Raw genomic sequence first — 17808 nt, 5'->3', positions numbered from 1 at the left:
GGTCTAAAAATATACGTGGTCTGTTTATAACAGCTTACGTTTTATACATTTAATTTAACTAAAGAATCCTGCAAACACTTTATTTTCCCCCCTTTACTCGTAATGCACAAAAAGTGGTTCAATAACATTGAATGTTACAGATCCTACTGTGTTCTGGTTAAATTTTTTATTTTTTATTTTTTTTAAGGTTTGCATATGGTTAAGTGTTCTTAATGACAACTTTCCTAAAATTATATCCTATTCCTAAAAGAAGAAATATCCTAATATATCGCCTTGTTTACAGTATCGCAACTCATCCTATCGCAACCCCTGTATCGTGATACATATCGTCTCGCCAGATTCTTGCCGATACACAGCCCTAGAACATACATAGAGCACATCAAATATGGTAACAAGAACCGCAATCATGCTTGCTGATGCACATTTTCATATTAGAAGTTGTCCTTCATTAGTATTTTAAATCACATGAGGACCCATCTCCTTGCACTAGCTTTTGGAGCGTCTTATGTTTTTATGATTTGTTTTATAAATATTGCTGATATGTTGTAACCATGTACTTTAGTCACTTTTAAATTTGTTATTTGGACAGTATGCTCGGTTTAGTGTGTATTCAGAAAGGACACTGGACACATTCTTTGGAGATTCACCTACATATAAACTCTTTAGATGAAATACATGTTGATGCTTGTGATTAACAAGACATCATGGTTGACACGGAATAAACCCCAGGAGTATACGGGAAATGTCTCCAGGTGTGCGAGTGATGTTACACACAAGGACGTTCATGATCAGATACAAACCTCTTTACACTCACGTACAATGGGCTGTGTCACTGCAACCTCCTGCTGGCTGCCCAACATGGCGCTGCTTGTGCTCTTGTTGCGAGCGTGGCCTTTCTTAAAGGGGGCTTTAGGTCCGGGGGGCATTTCCTTACAGGGGGACGTGGGAGAGGTTGAAAGGACCAGAGTCTTCAAAGCAGCCACTTCAGCCTGCAGAACATCAATCTAAATCCAAGGGGAAAGACTTGTGAGACTTCAAACTTATGAGGGGTTTAAATTCAGGTATTTATACACAGGGTTGGGGAGTAACGAAATAATTGTAATGTCATAACATATTTAAAATACAAAATATGTGTGACTGTATTTCGTTATAGTTACATTTTAAATGGGTGGAAATAAAATTAAAGTTTCATCCGAAAAGTATTTTAGATTACCAAAGTGATTACTTTGAAATGAAATGTCATTTATTTCATTTAGTATTAATATAAAATGTTTGAAAATTTTTACACGAGGCAACTGGTGATTCTCTGACTCTAACGTTAAAAAACGTGTGCAGCCTGTTCAAACAGAAACCTACAGAGTGCAGACTAGTGACGACTTACTAAAATGCAGGAGAAAATCAGAAAGCCAAGCGCGTACTGCGTTTTTTTGCATTGGAAATACAAAGACAGTTTTAATTTCAAATGTGAAAAGGAATGTAACATCACAGTGCAATGCAATTTTGTTTCCTGCAACAAAACTTCTCTCATCTTTAAAGGAACATCTAACCTTGAAAAGGCATCTTAAAATATGTTATTCTCAGTCTTTAAAAACACTGTTCTCAGGCCACATGAGCACTTGCAGTGCAAGTCAGGTTTGTCTGTATGAGTTATTGTTCTTCTATATTTATAACATATGGTATAGTTAAGCAATATCAATCAAGGAAGAAGAGTGCTGTTTTCCCGAATATTAGCACGATTGTAAATGTGGTACTGATTTTATGCAATTCAAAAACAAGAAGTTAATATTAAGTACATTAAAGAACAGTATTGTCTGATTTCCCAAATAGCCCACCTTGTTGGCAGAGACAGAGTAGAGAGTAGCTACAACCACCAATGCCTGGAATAGACATCATTAAAAAGGACGGGCCTTTAAGAACAGTAGTAGTGGCGTAGAGAGTAAGATACGCTATAAAAACTTGACGCAATCGATCCGAGTTTGAATCTGCCTTTTGCTTAACTCGTTCAACTCCCATTCTTCTCACACATCAGATCGGAAAGGCATTTATTTTCAATAAAAAAATGAATGAAATATTCGAAAAGTGGAAATAAAGTGCCTTATGGGTATTTAATAATAAAGTGTTTATCGGGTAGGGTTAGGTATAGGGAGGGCTTTATTGTCCTAGTAAGGCGGCATCCATTAATGATTTTAATAAATATTATAATTTACACTCAATATGTTATTATTGAATACTGCTTTATAATGTACTACAACACTGAGGTGCAAATATCTGCCACTATTTGCAGTAAGTAAAAATATAGCAACTAATTACTATTACACTTATTGCAAAGAAAATACTACAATTTTTACATAGTGTAAATAGATTCTATGGCTATTTGCATTTATTGTAAATAGCATCTTTCGCTAAGAAAATATGCTCTTTTCACTTTGTGTAAATAGCATCTAATTGCTATTTACACTTAGTGTATGTACCATCCATCGCTATTTGCACTTAATGCAATGAAATAAATACACAGCAGAAGACTAGCGCATCTGCGAGCAACCTAGTGCTGTTTGGTTCCTGAAAGAATCTACGTTTTGGATCTACGAATCTACGAATCGGCTGAGACAATGATTCAATTACATTCATAAATCACTTGCTTTATTCCTTAATGAATTAGTTCTTTTGAACGAATCGAATGATTCCATCACTCATTCATTAAGACAATGATTTGCCACCACCTACTGTCAGTTTTAGTTTCATATTTAAAAACGTAATCCCCCCCCCATTATTTCATATTTCAATGTTCAAAATGTTGTATTTAAAACATTAATCTCACAATATTATTTATGCATTTATAATAGCTTTAAATGCATTCATGCCACCCATTTTTATTTAGAGGTGGTTAACATAAAAACAAGACATCAAAGTTAATATGCCCCTTACCTTAAGTATTATGTCCAACGTATTTAGATTAAGTTGCTAAACGAGTAATCTAACAAAATGTGTTACAAAATACTTTTTAAAGCATTTATTTTGTAATGTGTAGAGAAATACATTTTAAAAGTAACCTACCCAACCCTATTTATACAACATATTTTACAAAAAGTGAAAAACCTAAATGTTAATAACAAAGATGTCAGAGGCCATTCACACAGAACATGTTTTTGCGTTTAAAACCTGAGATGCAAAAAGATGGGGAAAAAAAAGCTGTGAACCTCCAATGTAGTGTTGTCACGATACCAACATTTTGACTTCGATACGATATCCGACTAAAATATCTCGATACTATTACTAAACCGATATCATGACTAAAAATTTATTAAAAAAGAAAAAAAGAAAAGAAAGAAATCTCTCACATGACCAGTGTTCCTGCCCTGCTTTTTGAGTATTTCTTCCCCCATAAAAAAAAAATCACATGCCAGTGCCACCACACAGGCCTATGGTGAGCAACTACCAGTCTATGAATATGATATAGCTGAGCCTACAGGTATGTATCTTTGCAACATCGGCAAGTTAGCTTAAGACATGAGCTAGGGGTGGGAAATATGACCAAAATATTATTCAACACTAGGAGTAATTTTATTTTACAATAACAATTTATATCATGATATGGTCATTTTTGTTATTAATAATAAGAACATAGATGCAGGTGACAAACAAAAGGACAAAGACACAAATTAAATAAACTGTGTTTTTAAGTACATTGGGTATATTTAACAGTAGCATTCAAGAAAGAGATGATACTGAATAAAGTAATCAAAATGTGAAAGTAAAGCACTGCATAGTCTTCACTACATGTATCCTTATTAAAGCAAATAAAGTTAGTCAAGATTAGTGAGTGATTTTCTATTTTTCTTGATTAACATTGTAGAGACAGAGAGCAGCAGGAATTTTAATCTGCTGTCACTTTAAGAGCTGCACGGACCCAATTGATACGCACACGTTTTCTTTTCACACATTCATTTCAGTCATAGATCAAGACGTGCGTTTTAACATGATTCTGTGCATATTTGACCGCTGAAGTGGGATCTGAAAGAGATCTGAATAAGCGATCACGCTTCGGGTGTGTGATAGCGTGCAAGTTCTTTTAGCGTGCGAGTTCTTTTTCGAGGTTTATTGCGCTTAACTCTTTTTAACATATTTTCTCATTCATGCATGTTTCTTATTCACTCCTAAATTGTCGATAACTTTAAAGGGGTCATATGATGCGATTTCAATTTTTCCTTTCTTAAAAATCGACGCATTTCAGAAAGGCGGGGCATAGAGGAGAAACAATAATGTACAGTATGTGGAAAATAATGTGTTTTTTTAACCTTAAACCGCATAAACGCATTTCATTACACCAAATAATGTTCTTTTTAGCAGCATCATATGACCCCTTTAAGCAGTGCTGCGCTGTGCGGATTTATAAAGTTTGGCACGGCTAGTGTTCATGCAGGGAAGCAGAGCGCTGAACACTCATTGTCCTGCTGTCGTACATCGACGCAACTCAGGAAATACGGCTCTTATTTAAACGCTGTCATTTTTAAAGTACCGGTACTGGTAAAATGAGGAATCGTACCGTTTTTAAAAGCGGGGTATCGCGATACCTTTTTAGTACCTATATATTGTGCAACACTACTCCAATGTGTATGTGTGTGTTTATTTTTTATTTAATTTAATTTTAGTTTCTTTTATTTAATTCCTATATTTTTGATGACAGTGTAATGCATGCGACACTATATTAAGTTTATAATAACTTTTGCCATGAAATATTAGGGGCCAGCATTCTTTCATTTCAAAATTAAACCATTAATTTAAACCACATCATTTAAACCACTAATAAAAAAAACACAGACATCACCTCAGCTTTATTGCTCACCAAATCATCATTTTACACTCATTTGGCAAATGATGAAAGTTCATTTTGAACCCTGTACAAAAAGTCACAGTGGGCTGATGTGTATACAGGTTTCACACGTTTTATTCAGTCATATTTATAATTTCAAACTCATGTGCTTCCTAATGTTAAGCTGATTTTGCACTGATTGGATATGAAATAGACATTACTACACGACTAATGTAGTATATACAGTATATTCTAGGGCTAAATTTACAGCAGCAATAACTATATTGTGAAATGTACTGTTACTGTGAAAAATGACTATTAAAATAAGAGTAATATTAGATTTTGGTCATATGTCCTACCTTTAATGCTAGAGATATACGGCCAGATTCATTAAGCAGGGCAAATGATGCAGCCAGATCATTACCATAATGACCAACGTAATCTACCAAGAGCAGCGTAAATTAGCAACTGCCACAGCCATGTCAAGCCAGGGGCGTTTTTAGCCTTTCAATAGTACAGGGGAACAGGCCCTTCAGCGAAAAAGTGTGCCCATATTTAATATTTTTTTTAATACTGTATTAAATATAAATGGATATAAATCGTGATTACCTGCAGCACAGATTCTTTCACAAGCTGCACACGCAATAAAGAGCTGCTTCGTCATTGACAAAAACTAGATGACATTTGCAAGTTTTGTTTTCTTTCTTAAAAACTATTTTCTGGCTCTTTCAGTGTGAAAAAAACCCTACAAATTACAAATTACTAGTGTGTGATTGAACTGTTTGAATGAATCAAACTTAATCGTGAACAATTTCAGACCTTTTTGCAAACCAGTTTCTAAGGTTGTGATTCTAAACAACTGACAGAAAACAGCTCATGCACCAGTAAAAAGGGTCTAGCAACGCAAAATAGGTTAAGACATGCTTTTTTGGGTGTTAAACAGCAGTGCAAATACCAGTAAATACTACTGCAAACCTTAGTAAATAATGTTACATGATTCATTTAAATACTCTCCTCCCATAAATTTGCCCTCTGAAAGGGAAACTCCTACAAATGCATATGCAATAAGGTCGGCCAAAAATAATTGCATCTACACTTTATCATCTCTAATTTTTCAATGTGTGTCTTTAGTAAATCTTGACATTAACTGTTAGTAAATCTGGCCCATAAGATGCTATAAATAAATAACCCCAGTTTAAGTTCAATCTTTTGTCTTGGTGACACTGACAAATATTAATGGTTTAGTTTGTCGATTAGCTTTGTTTATTCTCTGAAGTTCACTGTATTCTCTCATTTAGCTAGTTTATTTCTAATCATGTAGAAAGTGCAGTCTTGGCATTTAGCCTTAACAAAACAGTAATGTCAGCATAACTCACCTTTCCCAGCGCCTCCTTCAGTTGTTTTTCCGCAGTGGCCTGCTTCAGGTTTGCTTCGTGCACCATCTTATGAGCCTCCTGTTGAGAACGTCACAGATCAGATCCACATTAAACTCAAACTCATCTGAGAATAACCCACACCAAGAGACACCTCAACCACACCAGACCAGATCAGACCAAACCAGAGGCACCTCGCAGAGCAGCGCTACAGGAGGACTTTGACCAACAGAAGCAAATGAGGGAAAACAGAAAGAAAGACATGAAAAAGGGAAAAAAATAAAATAATAATAATAATAATAATAATATTATTATATACAGGTGCATCTCAATAAATTAGAATGTCATGGAAAAGTTAATTTATTTCAGTAATTCAACTCAAATTGTGAAACTCGTGTCTTAAATAAATTCAATGCACACAGACTGAAGTAGTTTAAGTCTTTGGTTCTTTTAATTGTGATGATTTTGGCTCACATTTAACAAAAACCCACCAATTCACTATCTCAACAAATTAGAATACTTCATAAGACTAATAAAAAAAACATTTATATATGAGGAAAGTATGAAATGCATAACAGAGAAGGGGAAAGGTGATGAGACTTCAGAGCGGGTTACCTAAACACTCAGCACATCTGGATTCATATAATGTGAAGATCAACATAATGTATGTCATACGTTGACCCTGCTGTCCACACAATTACAGAAAAGTCATTTGAAGTATTTGGAGCTGGACACTTGTTTAGTTAAGTAGGATTCTTTAAGACCTTTAGAAAAAAGCCTGGGTATTGACACAGGTTTCATAATTTGATTTGTTTCTGATTTACAAGTTCTTAATTCAACTTGATTCGGATCATGATGTGATAAGTCAATTTTGCTAAGCACACCAAGGGAAAAAAATATTTTTTTATTAACTTTCTATTGATATCATGGTTTCATTTAAACAGTGGCTGTCATAAAAACTGGCTTTCATGACTAATTTACTCAAACTCACATTAAATAATCAAAACAAACAGGTAAAAATAAATTGAATATACAACCCCATTTCCAGAAAAGTTGGGACATTTGTAAAATAAAAACAAGAATCCTGGATTTGTTAAGTCTCTTTAAAGGGATAGTTCACCAAAAATGAAAATTCTGTCATCATTTACTTCACCCAAAAGTGAAAATTCTGTCATCGCTTACTCACCCTGAAGTTGTTCCAGACCTGTATGAATTTCTTTCTTCTGTTGAACACAAAAGAAGATATTTTGAAAAATGTTAGTATCCGAACAGTTGATGGCCACCATTGACTTCCATAGTAGAAAAAAAAAATACTATGGAAGTCAATGGCAACCACCAACTGTTTGATTACCAGCAATCTTCAAAATATCTTCTTTTATGTTCGACATAAGAAAGCAACTCATACAGGTTTGGAACGACATGAGGGTGAGTAAATGATGACAGAATTTTCATTTTTGGGTGAACTATCCCTTTAACCTTTACTTAACTGACAAAACTACAAAGAATAGATCTCCAATGTTTTCACTGCCCAACTTTATTGTATTTTGTAAATATGAACACATTTTGATGGCTGCAACACTCCAAAAAAGTTGGGACAGAGGCTAAATAAAAGTGAGAAGATGATAGAATATCCAAGTTAAACTGTTTTGAAACATTCCACAATAAGGATCATGATAGGGTAACTACCAAAGTCTCAGTCTTTGCAAGCAAAGATGGGCCATGGATTTCCACTTTATGTCAAACGTAATGCGAGAATTGTGAAACTGTTCAAAAATAACATTTCACAACGCAAGATTGCAAATAATTTAGCCACACATCATTCCTATTCCGAGATGCTGTCGGGTTCTCTGGATCCGATCTCATGCTATGAAAGACAGTGGAAATGTGTGCTATGGTCAGGTGAGTCCACATTTCAGCTAATTTTTGGGAAAAACAGATGTCGAGTTCTCCATGCCAAAGTCATAGGGGCCATCCAGACTTTTATCAGTAACAGGTGCAAAACCCATCATCTGTCATCGCATGAAGGTAGATCAGTGCCTACAACAAGGATGACTTGCCTATGTGTGAAGGTACTATTGAGGCTGAGGCAAAGGGCCTTTCGCACCGCTTTAGTTCCAGAACTAAATGTACAGTACTAAAGTACTGGGACGATTTTGCACGAACTATTTCCCAGTATCATTTAAAGGGTTGCATTCGCACCGAGTGTACTAAGAAGTGACGTAAGCCGGTCGACAGCGACGTCATTTGTGCGCGGCGTTCAACAACAGAAACAAAGAACAACATTAACAACAGGAGAATGGAGGACGCTGTGATCGGAGCTGTGTTTTTGTTGTGTCTCGCGGGTTTCACAATAATGGACATGGAAAGTCGACGTATACGTAAAGCGATTGAAAGAACGGAAAGGAGGACTAAGAATCTCCAACGACAACTGGCAGTGCTACATTTGCTACAATTGCCTGCACTTCAGCGTCCGTCCATCTATCGCTGTTCTCCATACTTGCGAAATAAGTTGACACAATGTTTACAGTATGTTTACACAGCGTTTTAAATCATGGTGGGTGAGGGCGTTTTCATACGCGTTTGGCCAATCAATGTCTACTTACATCACGGGTAGTACCAGTTGTGCTGGTTAGACCCTGCTCCGGAGTAGGAGCTAATTTGGTTCTCGAAAAAGGCAGTCCAGTACTAAAATCGCACCCAGTTACGGCGGTGCGAAAACGCCAAAAATTGGTAGTTCCACAATTAGTTCTGGTACTATGAAAAGGTTCCCACGGTGCGAAAGGCCCTATAAATATATTGGGATTGTACAGAGATATATCTTTTCCCGGGAAGTCCCTGGTCATTAGAGCGACACAATGTCAGGCCTCATTCTACACATACAACAACAGTGTGGTTTTGTAGGCACAGAGTGGATGTGCTTGACTGGCGTGTGTCATGAAGAAGAGAATAAGGCAACAAAGACCACAGACTGCTGAGGTGAAGTCATGTATCAAGCAAGAAAATTCCACTTGCAAAACTGCAGCAATTAGTATAATCAATTCAAAAACAATTAAAAAATGTAATCAAAACGGAAGATGATGTAGCACAGTTGTAAGCATTCTTCTGTCCCAACTTTTTTTTTGGAGTTTGTTGCAGCCATTAAAAATCTAAATTTGTTTATATTTACAAAATACAATTAAGTTAGTGAAACATTTGGAAGACATCGGAGATCTTTTCTTTGATCATTTTTTCTTTGACACAGATTCTAGTTTTTATTGCATTTTACAAAATGTCCCAACTTTTTCCCATACTATTCAGTATAATAGAGTGCTGCAAAAATCCTGAAACATTTTAGCATTTCCAATTCCAGAGTTTTTTGAATGAGTTTTTGGTCAAACGCCTGAATAAGGTCTGTGGTTAACACAAGCTCAATATATTTTCACCTTTTTTCTACAACATAAAATAAATCAGAAATGCGTTCTTGTGATTTTTTTTTTTAAAGCTTTTATCTGTCTTGAAAAAGGAAATTGCTAACTAGTGGCCTAAATGGGGCTACAGAGTTTGTTGGGGATATTAAACATCATCACACCAAACAGGAAAACTCCAATTAGTCCGCTTTCATAGCCTGGTTGTGTTTATAATCACGCCCCTGCCAACTATTCGAACTCAAACTTTCAAGCAAAAAGTTTTTTGTTTTTGTTTTTACAGATTGTGACGTTGAAGTCATGCAAACCGCAGTGTAGTTCGTTTATAGCCTTTGTTTACCATTTAACTTCTGGCAATTGCTTTTAAGTTTCAAAATTCATCAAAGTTGTGTTAATTTGTGAAGATTATCATGATGAGCAAAACGTGTAAGAATCCTAACCTTTTGTTAGTCACAGGGCTTATTTTCTGCAACAATCCGCATCAAAAGGACATCTATTTGTTGAATTTCACAATAAAATTGTTCCTTAAAAGCATCAAAGCCTATCGTGATTATTAGACAGGAGGCATGCTGCACTACAAATAAGGTTTAGTGAAGTTTTATTCATGCATCAACTAAAAACAGCTCGAATGACTATTGGTTCGTTAAACTGAAAACCGATTAAAATAGTGAAATTAATATTTTAATCCAGGCCTATTTTGAAATATCAATTACCAAAACCTTACTTATTCAAAATCGCCTACCATGCATTTATGATAAATGGGCATGTTTACAATTGAGTTTGTTTATAAAATAAATTGGAACCTCAATGGATTCTGCAGCTCACTCAACTCTGAATTATGTTCAAGTTCAAAAGTTTGTTCAGCTGAACTACAGTTTTATTTTCTAAACAGCTAAAGCAATGTGAAGTGGACTAACATTTAGTGTACTCTAGTTTTCATGGCACCCTAAAAGCAAATGATGCAATAAATCATGGCGCAATAGTTTCAGCTAGATAACAATCTTAATATCAATTTCTGGGATTGTTATGAAAGTTTGTTAAGAGGTGAAAACCGAGGGTTTGATGTGAACTCCTTTACAACCCTGATAGTACACGCACGTCACAGAGGCATATTCAGTAGGTGTGTTTTTATGGACAATGTCATTTATGGGGCACTTATAGGGCTATACTATATATATTCTTTTAAAAGTTCCCTGTCAGATGTTAAAACTGTCTGGAGATGATGTTTATGAATATGACTTTGTCCATTTGCTCTTTTTATACAACAAATTTGATATGTTCAATTCTTTGTGAATTATAGTTTGTTTAAAAAAAATAAAGTCTTTATGTGACACGTATTGTTTAATAGGTTGAGTTTATTACTTTATATGAGAATGATTTCTAAAGGACAATGTGACACTGAAGACTAGAACAATGATGCTGAAAATTCAGCCTAATATATATATATATGTGCGTGTGTGTGTGTGGGTGTGTGTGTGTGTTTGTGTGTGTGTGGACAGAGTGCCATCAAAAACTGTTTTAGTTCTGTATTGAATTATTTCTCTATTTGAGTTGACCTATCACAGTGCTGAGTATTCAGAGTAACTCCAGACGATCAAGTGCTTCCAAACACACACAGATCTGCTCTGTCTTTTGGCAGAAGAAACCAAACAAACCTCAAAAAGGCTAGCAGTGAGTTCCTCCAGCTCCTGCCCCAGCTGGTCTCTCACTTTAGAAAGCCTCTCACACTCCTCGTCTTTTAACTTAAGCTCCTTCAGACACATGCAATGACATGAACAGAATATACAAATGAAAAACAGAACAGAAAAATAGGGAATGTATGGCTCATTCTCTCTTTTTGCCCATGACATCAATGTAAAAGGGTGAATGATACAACACACACTACAGTATTGTTTTACAAAAATATAAATAAAATACTGTTGGAAGATACTGTAAATGTACAGTTTCTTTTTGGGTGACATTTTACTGACAGCAGCAGATGCAGTCTGGATTCAAACCTGTGGAAAAGCATGACTGGTAAATGTTTGCTACGTGCTAGGCAGTTATTATTCTTAGCTAAACCTATTCAAAAAATGTGTTAATTGAAATACAGCTGAAATAAAATAAAATATTAATATTAGATAAAAAAAACTTAAACTTCTTTTTTCAGTTAGTTTCCAAGACAACATTTCTAATTTTCATTTAAGTTTTTAAACTGAAGTACTACAATTATTAAAATTAAAATAAATTAAAATGAAATATGGATATAAAAAAAATGACAAAAGCACATAACAAAAACACTAAATTAAATAATTAAAATATATATATAAAAATAACAAAATTCTAAATATACTATAATAGTATATAAATAATACTAAAACAACATTGCTGCTAGGACATGTTTTACATTAATTTATGCTTGGGTTTAATATATCATTAATTTGGGGTCAGTATGTATGTTTTATTTATTTATTTAAAGACATTTTATTCAGCTAGAAATCTTTTATTCCACAAGAATGCATTACACTAATCAAAAGTTACAGTAATGACATTCAAAATGTTTTTTTTTTTTTTTTTTCAAATAAATACTGCTTTTTATTGATTAATCAGTTAACTTTCTATTTTAGCAAAGAAACAAAAGGCTGAAGAAAAAACTGGGGGGGTCTGACTAAAATATTAAGCAGCAAAAACTGTTTTGTACACATTCATAATAACAAGATAACCATAATAATAAGAACCATTATTAATAACCATGACACAATAATAATTGATAATAATTGAGCACCAAATCAACATATTAGCACAATTTCTGAAGGATGATGTGACACTGAAGATTGCAGTAATGGCTGCTGAAACTGCCACTACAGGAATAAATAGATTAAAGGGGACATCAGATTTTTCACTTTTACATGGTGTTTGCATATAAATGTATCTTAGCACTGTGTGAACACGACCACCCTACAATGATAAAAATCCATTCGCTCCTTTTTTTTTGTAATCCCCAAAAAACCTAAAGAGTCTCAATTATCAAGTCGTTTTGATTTTCTAATTAGTATGACGTCATATTGCTCAGGCCCCACCCACGACCGCTGACGGACTGTCCCGTATTAGCATATTTCCACCCTCTGCCAGTTGTACACTGTCCGCCATTTTCTCCGCATTTGAGCAGCTGTAGCAACAACAATGTCTCGTAAGCAATGCAGGTGTTTTGTACTTGGAAAATAAGAGTCTTCATTTTCTCCCGACATCAGAGCCACTGAGGATGCAGTGGATTAGTTTTGTTTTTGAAGGTAATGTGCCACTGAATACATCTAAATTCATTTATGTCTGTGCAAATCATTTTACTCCAGATTGCTTTCTGAACGAGGGACAATTCAAGGCAGGTTTTGCTAAAAAGTTGAAACTCAAGGATGGATCAGTACCCACTGTTCATGATCCAGCTGCACCTCTAGAAGAAGCAAGTCTCACACTTTATATTTTTTTTATGATTATTTGCAAATCGCCACAGAAGAGAGGGGTGGGGTGAACAGTAGCTCATTAGCATTTAAAGAGCCATGCACCGAAACGGGTCGCTGTGAACAGAGCTGTTTTTGACAAGGTAAAAATGGTGTTGTTTAACACGACCAGGAATTTTAACCAAATTATGTTGCAGACATTTCATGAAGACCCTAAAGAATCATACCAATTTGTGGAAAATGGGCATCTGGTGTCCCCTTTAAAATAGAAAACAGCTGCTTTAAATTGTAGAAATATTTGACAATATTACTCTTTGTTTGATCAATTATTTGCAGTTTTGGTGAGCATAAGAGACGTTCTAAAACATAAAAAAAAAATAAAAAGTCAGGATTGGACAACCCTGGCCTAAAATGAAATCACCCTCAATGTTTGTGAACCATAAGGGCCTTTCGCACCGCTTTAGTTCCAGAACTAAATGTACAGTACTAAAGTACTGGGACGATTTTGCACGAACTATTTCCCAGTACCATTTAAAGGGTTGCATTCGCACCGACAGTGTGTACTAGGAACCGGTCGACAGCGACGTCATTTGTGCGTGGCGTTCAACAACGAAAACAAAGAAAAACAACGTTAACAACAGGAGGATGGAGGACGCTGTGATCGGAGCTGTGTTTTTGTTGTGTCTCGCGGGTTTCACAATAATGGACATGGAAAGTCGACGTATACGTAAAGCGATTGAAAGAATGGAAAGGAGGACTAAGAATCTCCAACGACAACTGGCAGTGCTACATTTGCTACAAGTGCCTGCACTTCAGCGTCCGTCCATCTATCGCTGTTCTCCATACTTGCGAAATAAGTTGACACAATGTTTACAGTATGTTTACACGGCGTTTTAAATCATGGCGGGTGAGGGCGTTTACATACGCGTTTGGCCAATCAATGTCTACTTACGTCACGATTAGTACCAGTTGTCCTGGTTAGACCCTGTTCCAGAGTAGGAGCTAATTTGGTTCTCGAAAAAGGCAGTCCGGTACTAAAATCGCTCCCAGTTCCGGCGGTGCGAAAACGCCAAAAAGTGGGTAGTTCCACAATTAGTTCTGGTACTATGAAAAGGTTCCTGCAGTGCGAAAGGCCCTATAGACTCTGGGATCAAAGAAACCAGTGTGATTTGATAGTAGTCTGGCTTGAAACACAATACCCAGTTTAAGCGCTAACACTGAAGTGAGGCAAACACAGACTCAGACCCTTGAGGGTGATAGACATGCCCCCTGCTGCTAACTCTTTGTTTGGTCAGTATTATGCGACTTTCATTTTTCTTTGCATCTTGTACTGGCAGCTTTAGGATACACTGAGGTGTTGAGATGTGATGGAGTGTGTTCAGACTCAGCCAAGTGTGGCATCATTTTGACTCTCATCTCTCAATCACTATGAGGAACTCATATCAGACCGATATCTGTGTGATCCTGTGCTAGCAGAGCACATTTTCTCAACATCTGGCCATGTGTCAAAAGGATAAGACTTTTACTATTAGCTTTTTTGAATAAAAACATAATCAAAATAATCAAAGCAATTTCATACACTTTAAACGTTCCGTTTACTCAGACAACAATTCACCTATTTAATGTTGGCATGAAATAAAATCCACCATATCTATATTTTTAATGCACAATTGTTTTATTGTTAACCATTCATCAGATATTTCCAATTTTTGTTTTATGTTGAATGTGACGAAAAAAAAGATTAATGTTTAATATTTAATCAAACATAATGTGCATGTTTAATGTGTCATAATTTGATCTTCTGGTGAAATTACAAACTTCTCTCTGGTGACGTATGGCAGACTTCTCCAATCACTAAGCTTGCATAAAGTCACATTCAGATGCGCCTCCATCCAATCAACAACTGATGAACTGAACCTGTCCTACATTTTTTTTTTTCGATTACCAGATTCACTCAAATGTATATTGCATCATGGAAGAAAAGATCTGTCGCTTTAAATTTAAAATGTCATGTAAACATTTAGTCTGACTGAAAACATTCCAGTCCAGTGTTACGAACTCAAACTAATAAACTTCACCCATCATGTACACTACAGTTGGACTCGGCATTGTGCACACATTCTGAAATACAGAGCTGACGTGTGACGTGTATCTGATCTTATTCAGTTATACTTTTTTCTTATGCAAAACCTGTTGAAGCTTGATTATAATATTGTGCATTACAACAGCTTTTATATAGACTCACATGTGTAACAAACTTCACATTTTTTTGTGTCCCAAATGAATCAGACTGTGACTGAGTGGAACAGAAAACTAAACCACAATGGAGCTCATCTTCAATACTTAACATTAACATCACAACTCCAAAATATGAGCTGTCCTTTATCAAAATAGTAAGATGTAAGACTAGGTTGTTTATATTTAGCAACTGTTCTTTAAACAAACCTGTCCAGCATTTGTCGAACAAATTCTTCTCTTCAAGAAGCAGCTCTTTTGTGGCTGTGTTGAACTGCTATTTTCAGATCATGGCACAATATTTTATAAATACCGATGTTATGACATGATATTTCCATAAAGGAAAAGGACAGATGTCAAGCTGGATTATTGGAAATGTAAACATCAGAAGCAGTTCCTCACTTCATCATATCCACTTTGGACTATCGTCATGAAGCCTGGTCTACTCTGCAGCTAATTCTGGCCCAGAAACGTCCACTTAGACAGGAAAATTCTGTCTGACTGACATATAACCAGACCAGCCTTTGTATTACATGCCATTTAGGGGCAGAACTATCTGAAATGGCTGATATCACAGCATTAAATTGACATAGAACAGTGTCAAAATATAATATATATTTAATTTACGCATTGCGATTGGCCAGATGACACAATACAGAATGAGTTTTTAATTTAATGAGATTTAATTTTTTTTTTTTTTTTTTTTTGCACAATATTAACAGCCATCTTTTCTTCCTTATTGTGATATCTGAGTGAAATGGCTTCTCAAATGAGAGAGAAAAAAAAAGTAATGCGGAGCTCGATTTTGTCCATTGGGAATTGAATGGATTGTGGTAGTTTGCTAATTGCTGCAATCTCATGTGAGTGACAGGTTGCTAAAGAGAAGAGGTTATTGTTTAAAATGACAGAAATTAATAATATGTTCTAAAAAATAATAATGATGCGCACTAAAAATATAATGAACATTGCAATATTCCATAAAAAAATAGGAATTGTCCATTTTCATTCCATTGTGACTTTGCCACAAACTAATTAAATGACAATTCATTCTTAAGAAGTTTCACTGTAGCAGTCTAGTCAACATAGTTTCTCATGGTGTACTGATGATAACCTTTGCTCACTGACTACAGGAGATTGAGTTGCTGTCAGTCAATAAGACTCCAGCTTTGAGAGGAAGCAGATTTTCAATAATATAATATTGTTTTTTTACATGTTTTGTGCAAAAATTTGTAGGGCTGGGTACTGACATAAATTTCACTATTCTGTTTGACTTCACAAGCTTGCGATCTGATTCAATTCCAGACTTGATTCCATTCCATATTGATTCATTTGGATATATATCAGGTACAGTACAGTACAATTACAATTACATGTATAAAGGGAACCCTGCCAGTTGGTACACTACTATAATATAAAAGGTTAAAATTAACTGATGATAAGGCGGATAACACTGATAAAGCAGTTTTAGAATAATAATAATGTTATAATAATAACTTTTTACTCAACAAAAAAGAAACATCCCTTTTTCAGGATAGAGTATTTTAAAGATAATTTAGTAAAATCCAAATAAGCATTACAGATCTTCATTGTAAAAAGGGATTACACAATGTTTTTCATGCTTTTTCAATAAACCATTAACAATTATTGCACCTGCTGTGAAACAGTCCTTCAGACACTTAACAGTTTACAGGCGGTAGGCAATAAAGGTCACAGTTATAATAACTTAGGACAATAAAGAGACCTTTTTACTTATTTTTATTTTTACTGTTTTTGAAAAACACCAGGAGAAAGATGTCCAGGGTTTCTGATCAACTGAGTAATCATGCCATATTCCTGCTGCAGGGAGGCATGAGGACTGCACTGTTTTTCCAAAGCAATAAACTACAATGTCCGTAATGTAAGTCGACTAAGACAGTGTTTCTTGTGCTACTAGGAGATGGTCCTTGCCGTGGCAAACCATGTGTAACCATGTGACCCCCCAGATGTGTTTGATTTCCACCAAGTGCCTTGGTGTAAGCGTGGGGAAGCAAGAACTGGCAAATCTGCTACAGTATAGTGAATGATTTTTCTGAGGTAAATGTGATGTTACATGACATTATTTACAAGCTGTTTTATTGGTGTCTTTCCACAGTTGAAACACTGACTGAGCCATTACATGAGACGTGATACATTTCAGCAAGTTAGGCTTTCTTTTAACATACCTCCATGTAGTGTTGTCACGGTACCAAAAAAATATTAAATATCATCATGTCCTCCTGTTTTTTTTTATCCTAATAAAAGTTATAGGAGCATTAAATAGTTAATAAAGAAACTTCATTCTAATGCTCATTATTAGCGTTAGCCGCGCTTATGCTAACGATTAACTACTCTAATAACAGCGATGTTCATTTCAATCTGACATTCAAATTAAAATATTGAATAATATGCATAACATAAGCGGTGTTTCCCACAGACTTGCACTATATTTGTAGCGGCATATATATACAGTGGGTACGGAAAGTATTCAGACCCCCTTCAATTTTTCACTCTTTGTTATATTGCAGCCATTTGCT

The 17808-nt window shown here is 35.4% G+C and overlaps 1 protein-coding gene across 4 annotated transcripts in view; it reads right to left on the bottom strand.

Moving 5' to 3' along the window:
• LOC107675141 (rab-3A-interacting protein-like) overlaps window positions 1–17808 on the bottom strand; it is a 44002-nt gene that overhangs the window by 13926 nt on the left and 12268 nt on the right. For 2 of the 4 annotated variants that reach the window (XM_016469380.1, XM_016469381.1), the window contains exons 5-7: window positions 11243–11338; window positions 6187–6264; window positions 801–1004 (exon numbers count right to left, since the gene is read on the bottom strand). In XM_016469380.1, the coding sequence (XP_016324866.1) occupies window positions 801–1004; window positions 6187–6264; window positions 11243–11338 (378 nt within the window). The remainder of the gene's footprint in view (window positions 1–800; window positions 1005–6186; window positions 6265–11242; window positions 11339–17808) is intronic. The other 2 variants (XM_016469382.1, XM_016469383.1) reach the window with 2 other exon arrangements.

Source organism: Sinocyclocheilus anshuiensis, unplaced genomic scaffold (assembly GCF_001515605.1).
Source record: "Sinocyclocheilus anshuiensis isolate Anshui unplaced genomic scaffold, SAMN03320099.WGS_v1.1 scaffold1824, whole genome shotgun sequence".
NCBI classification, from domain to species: domain Eukaryota; kingdom Metazoa; phylum Chordata; class Actinopteri; order Cypriniformes; family Cyprinidae; genus Sinocyclocheilus; species Sinocyclocheilus anshuiensis.
This window is presented reverse-complemented; position numbering and strand designations above follow the sequence as displayed.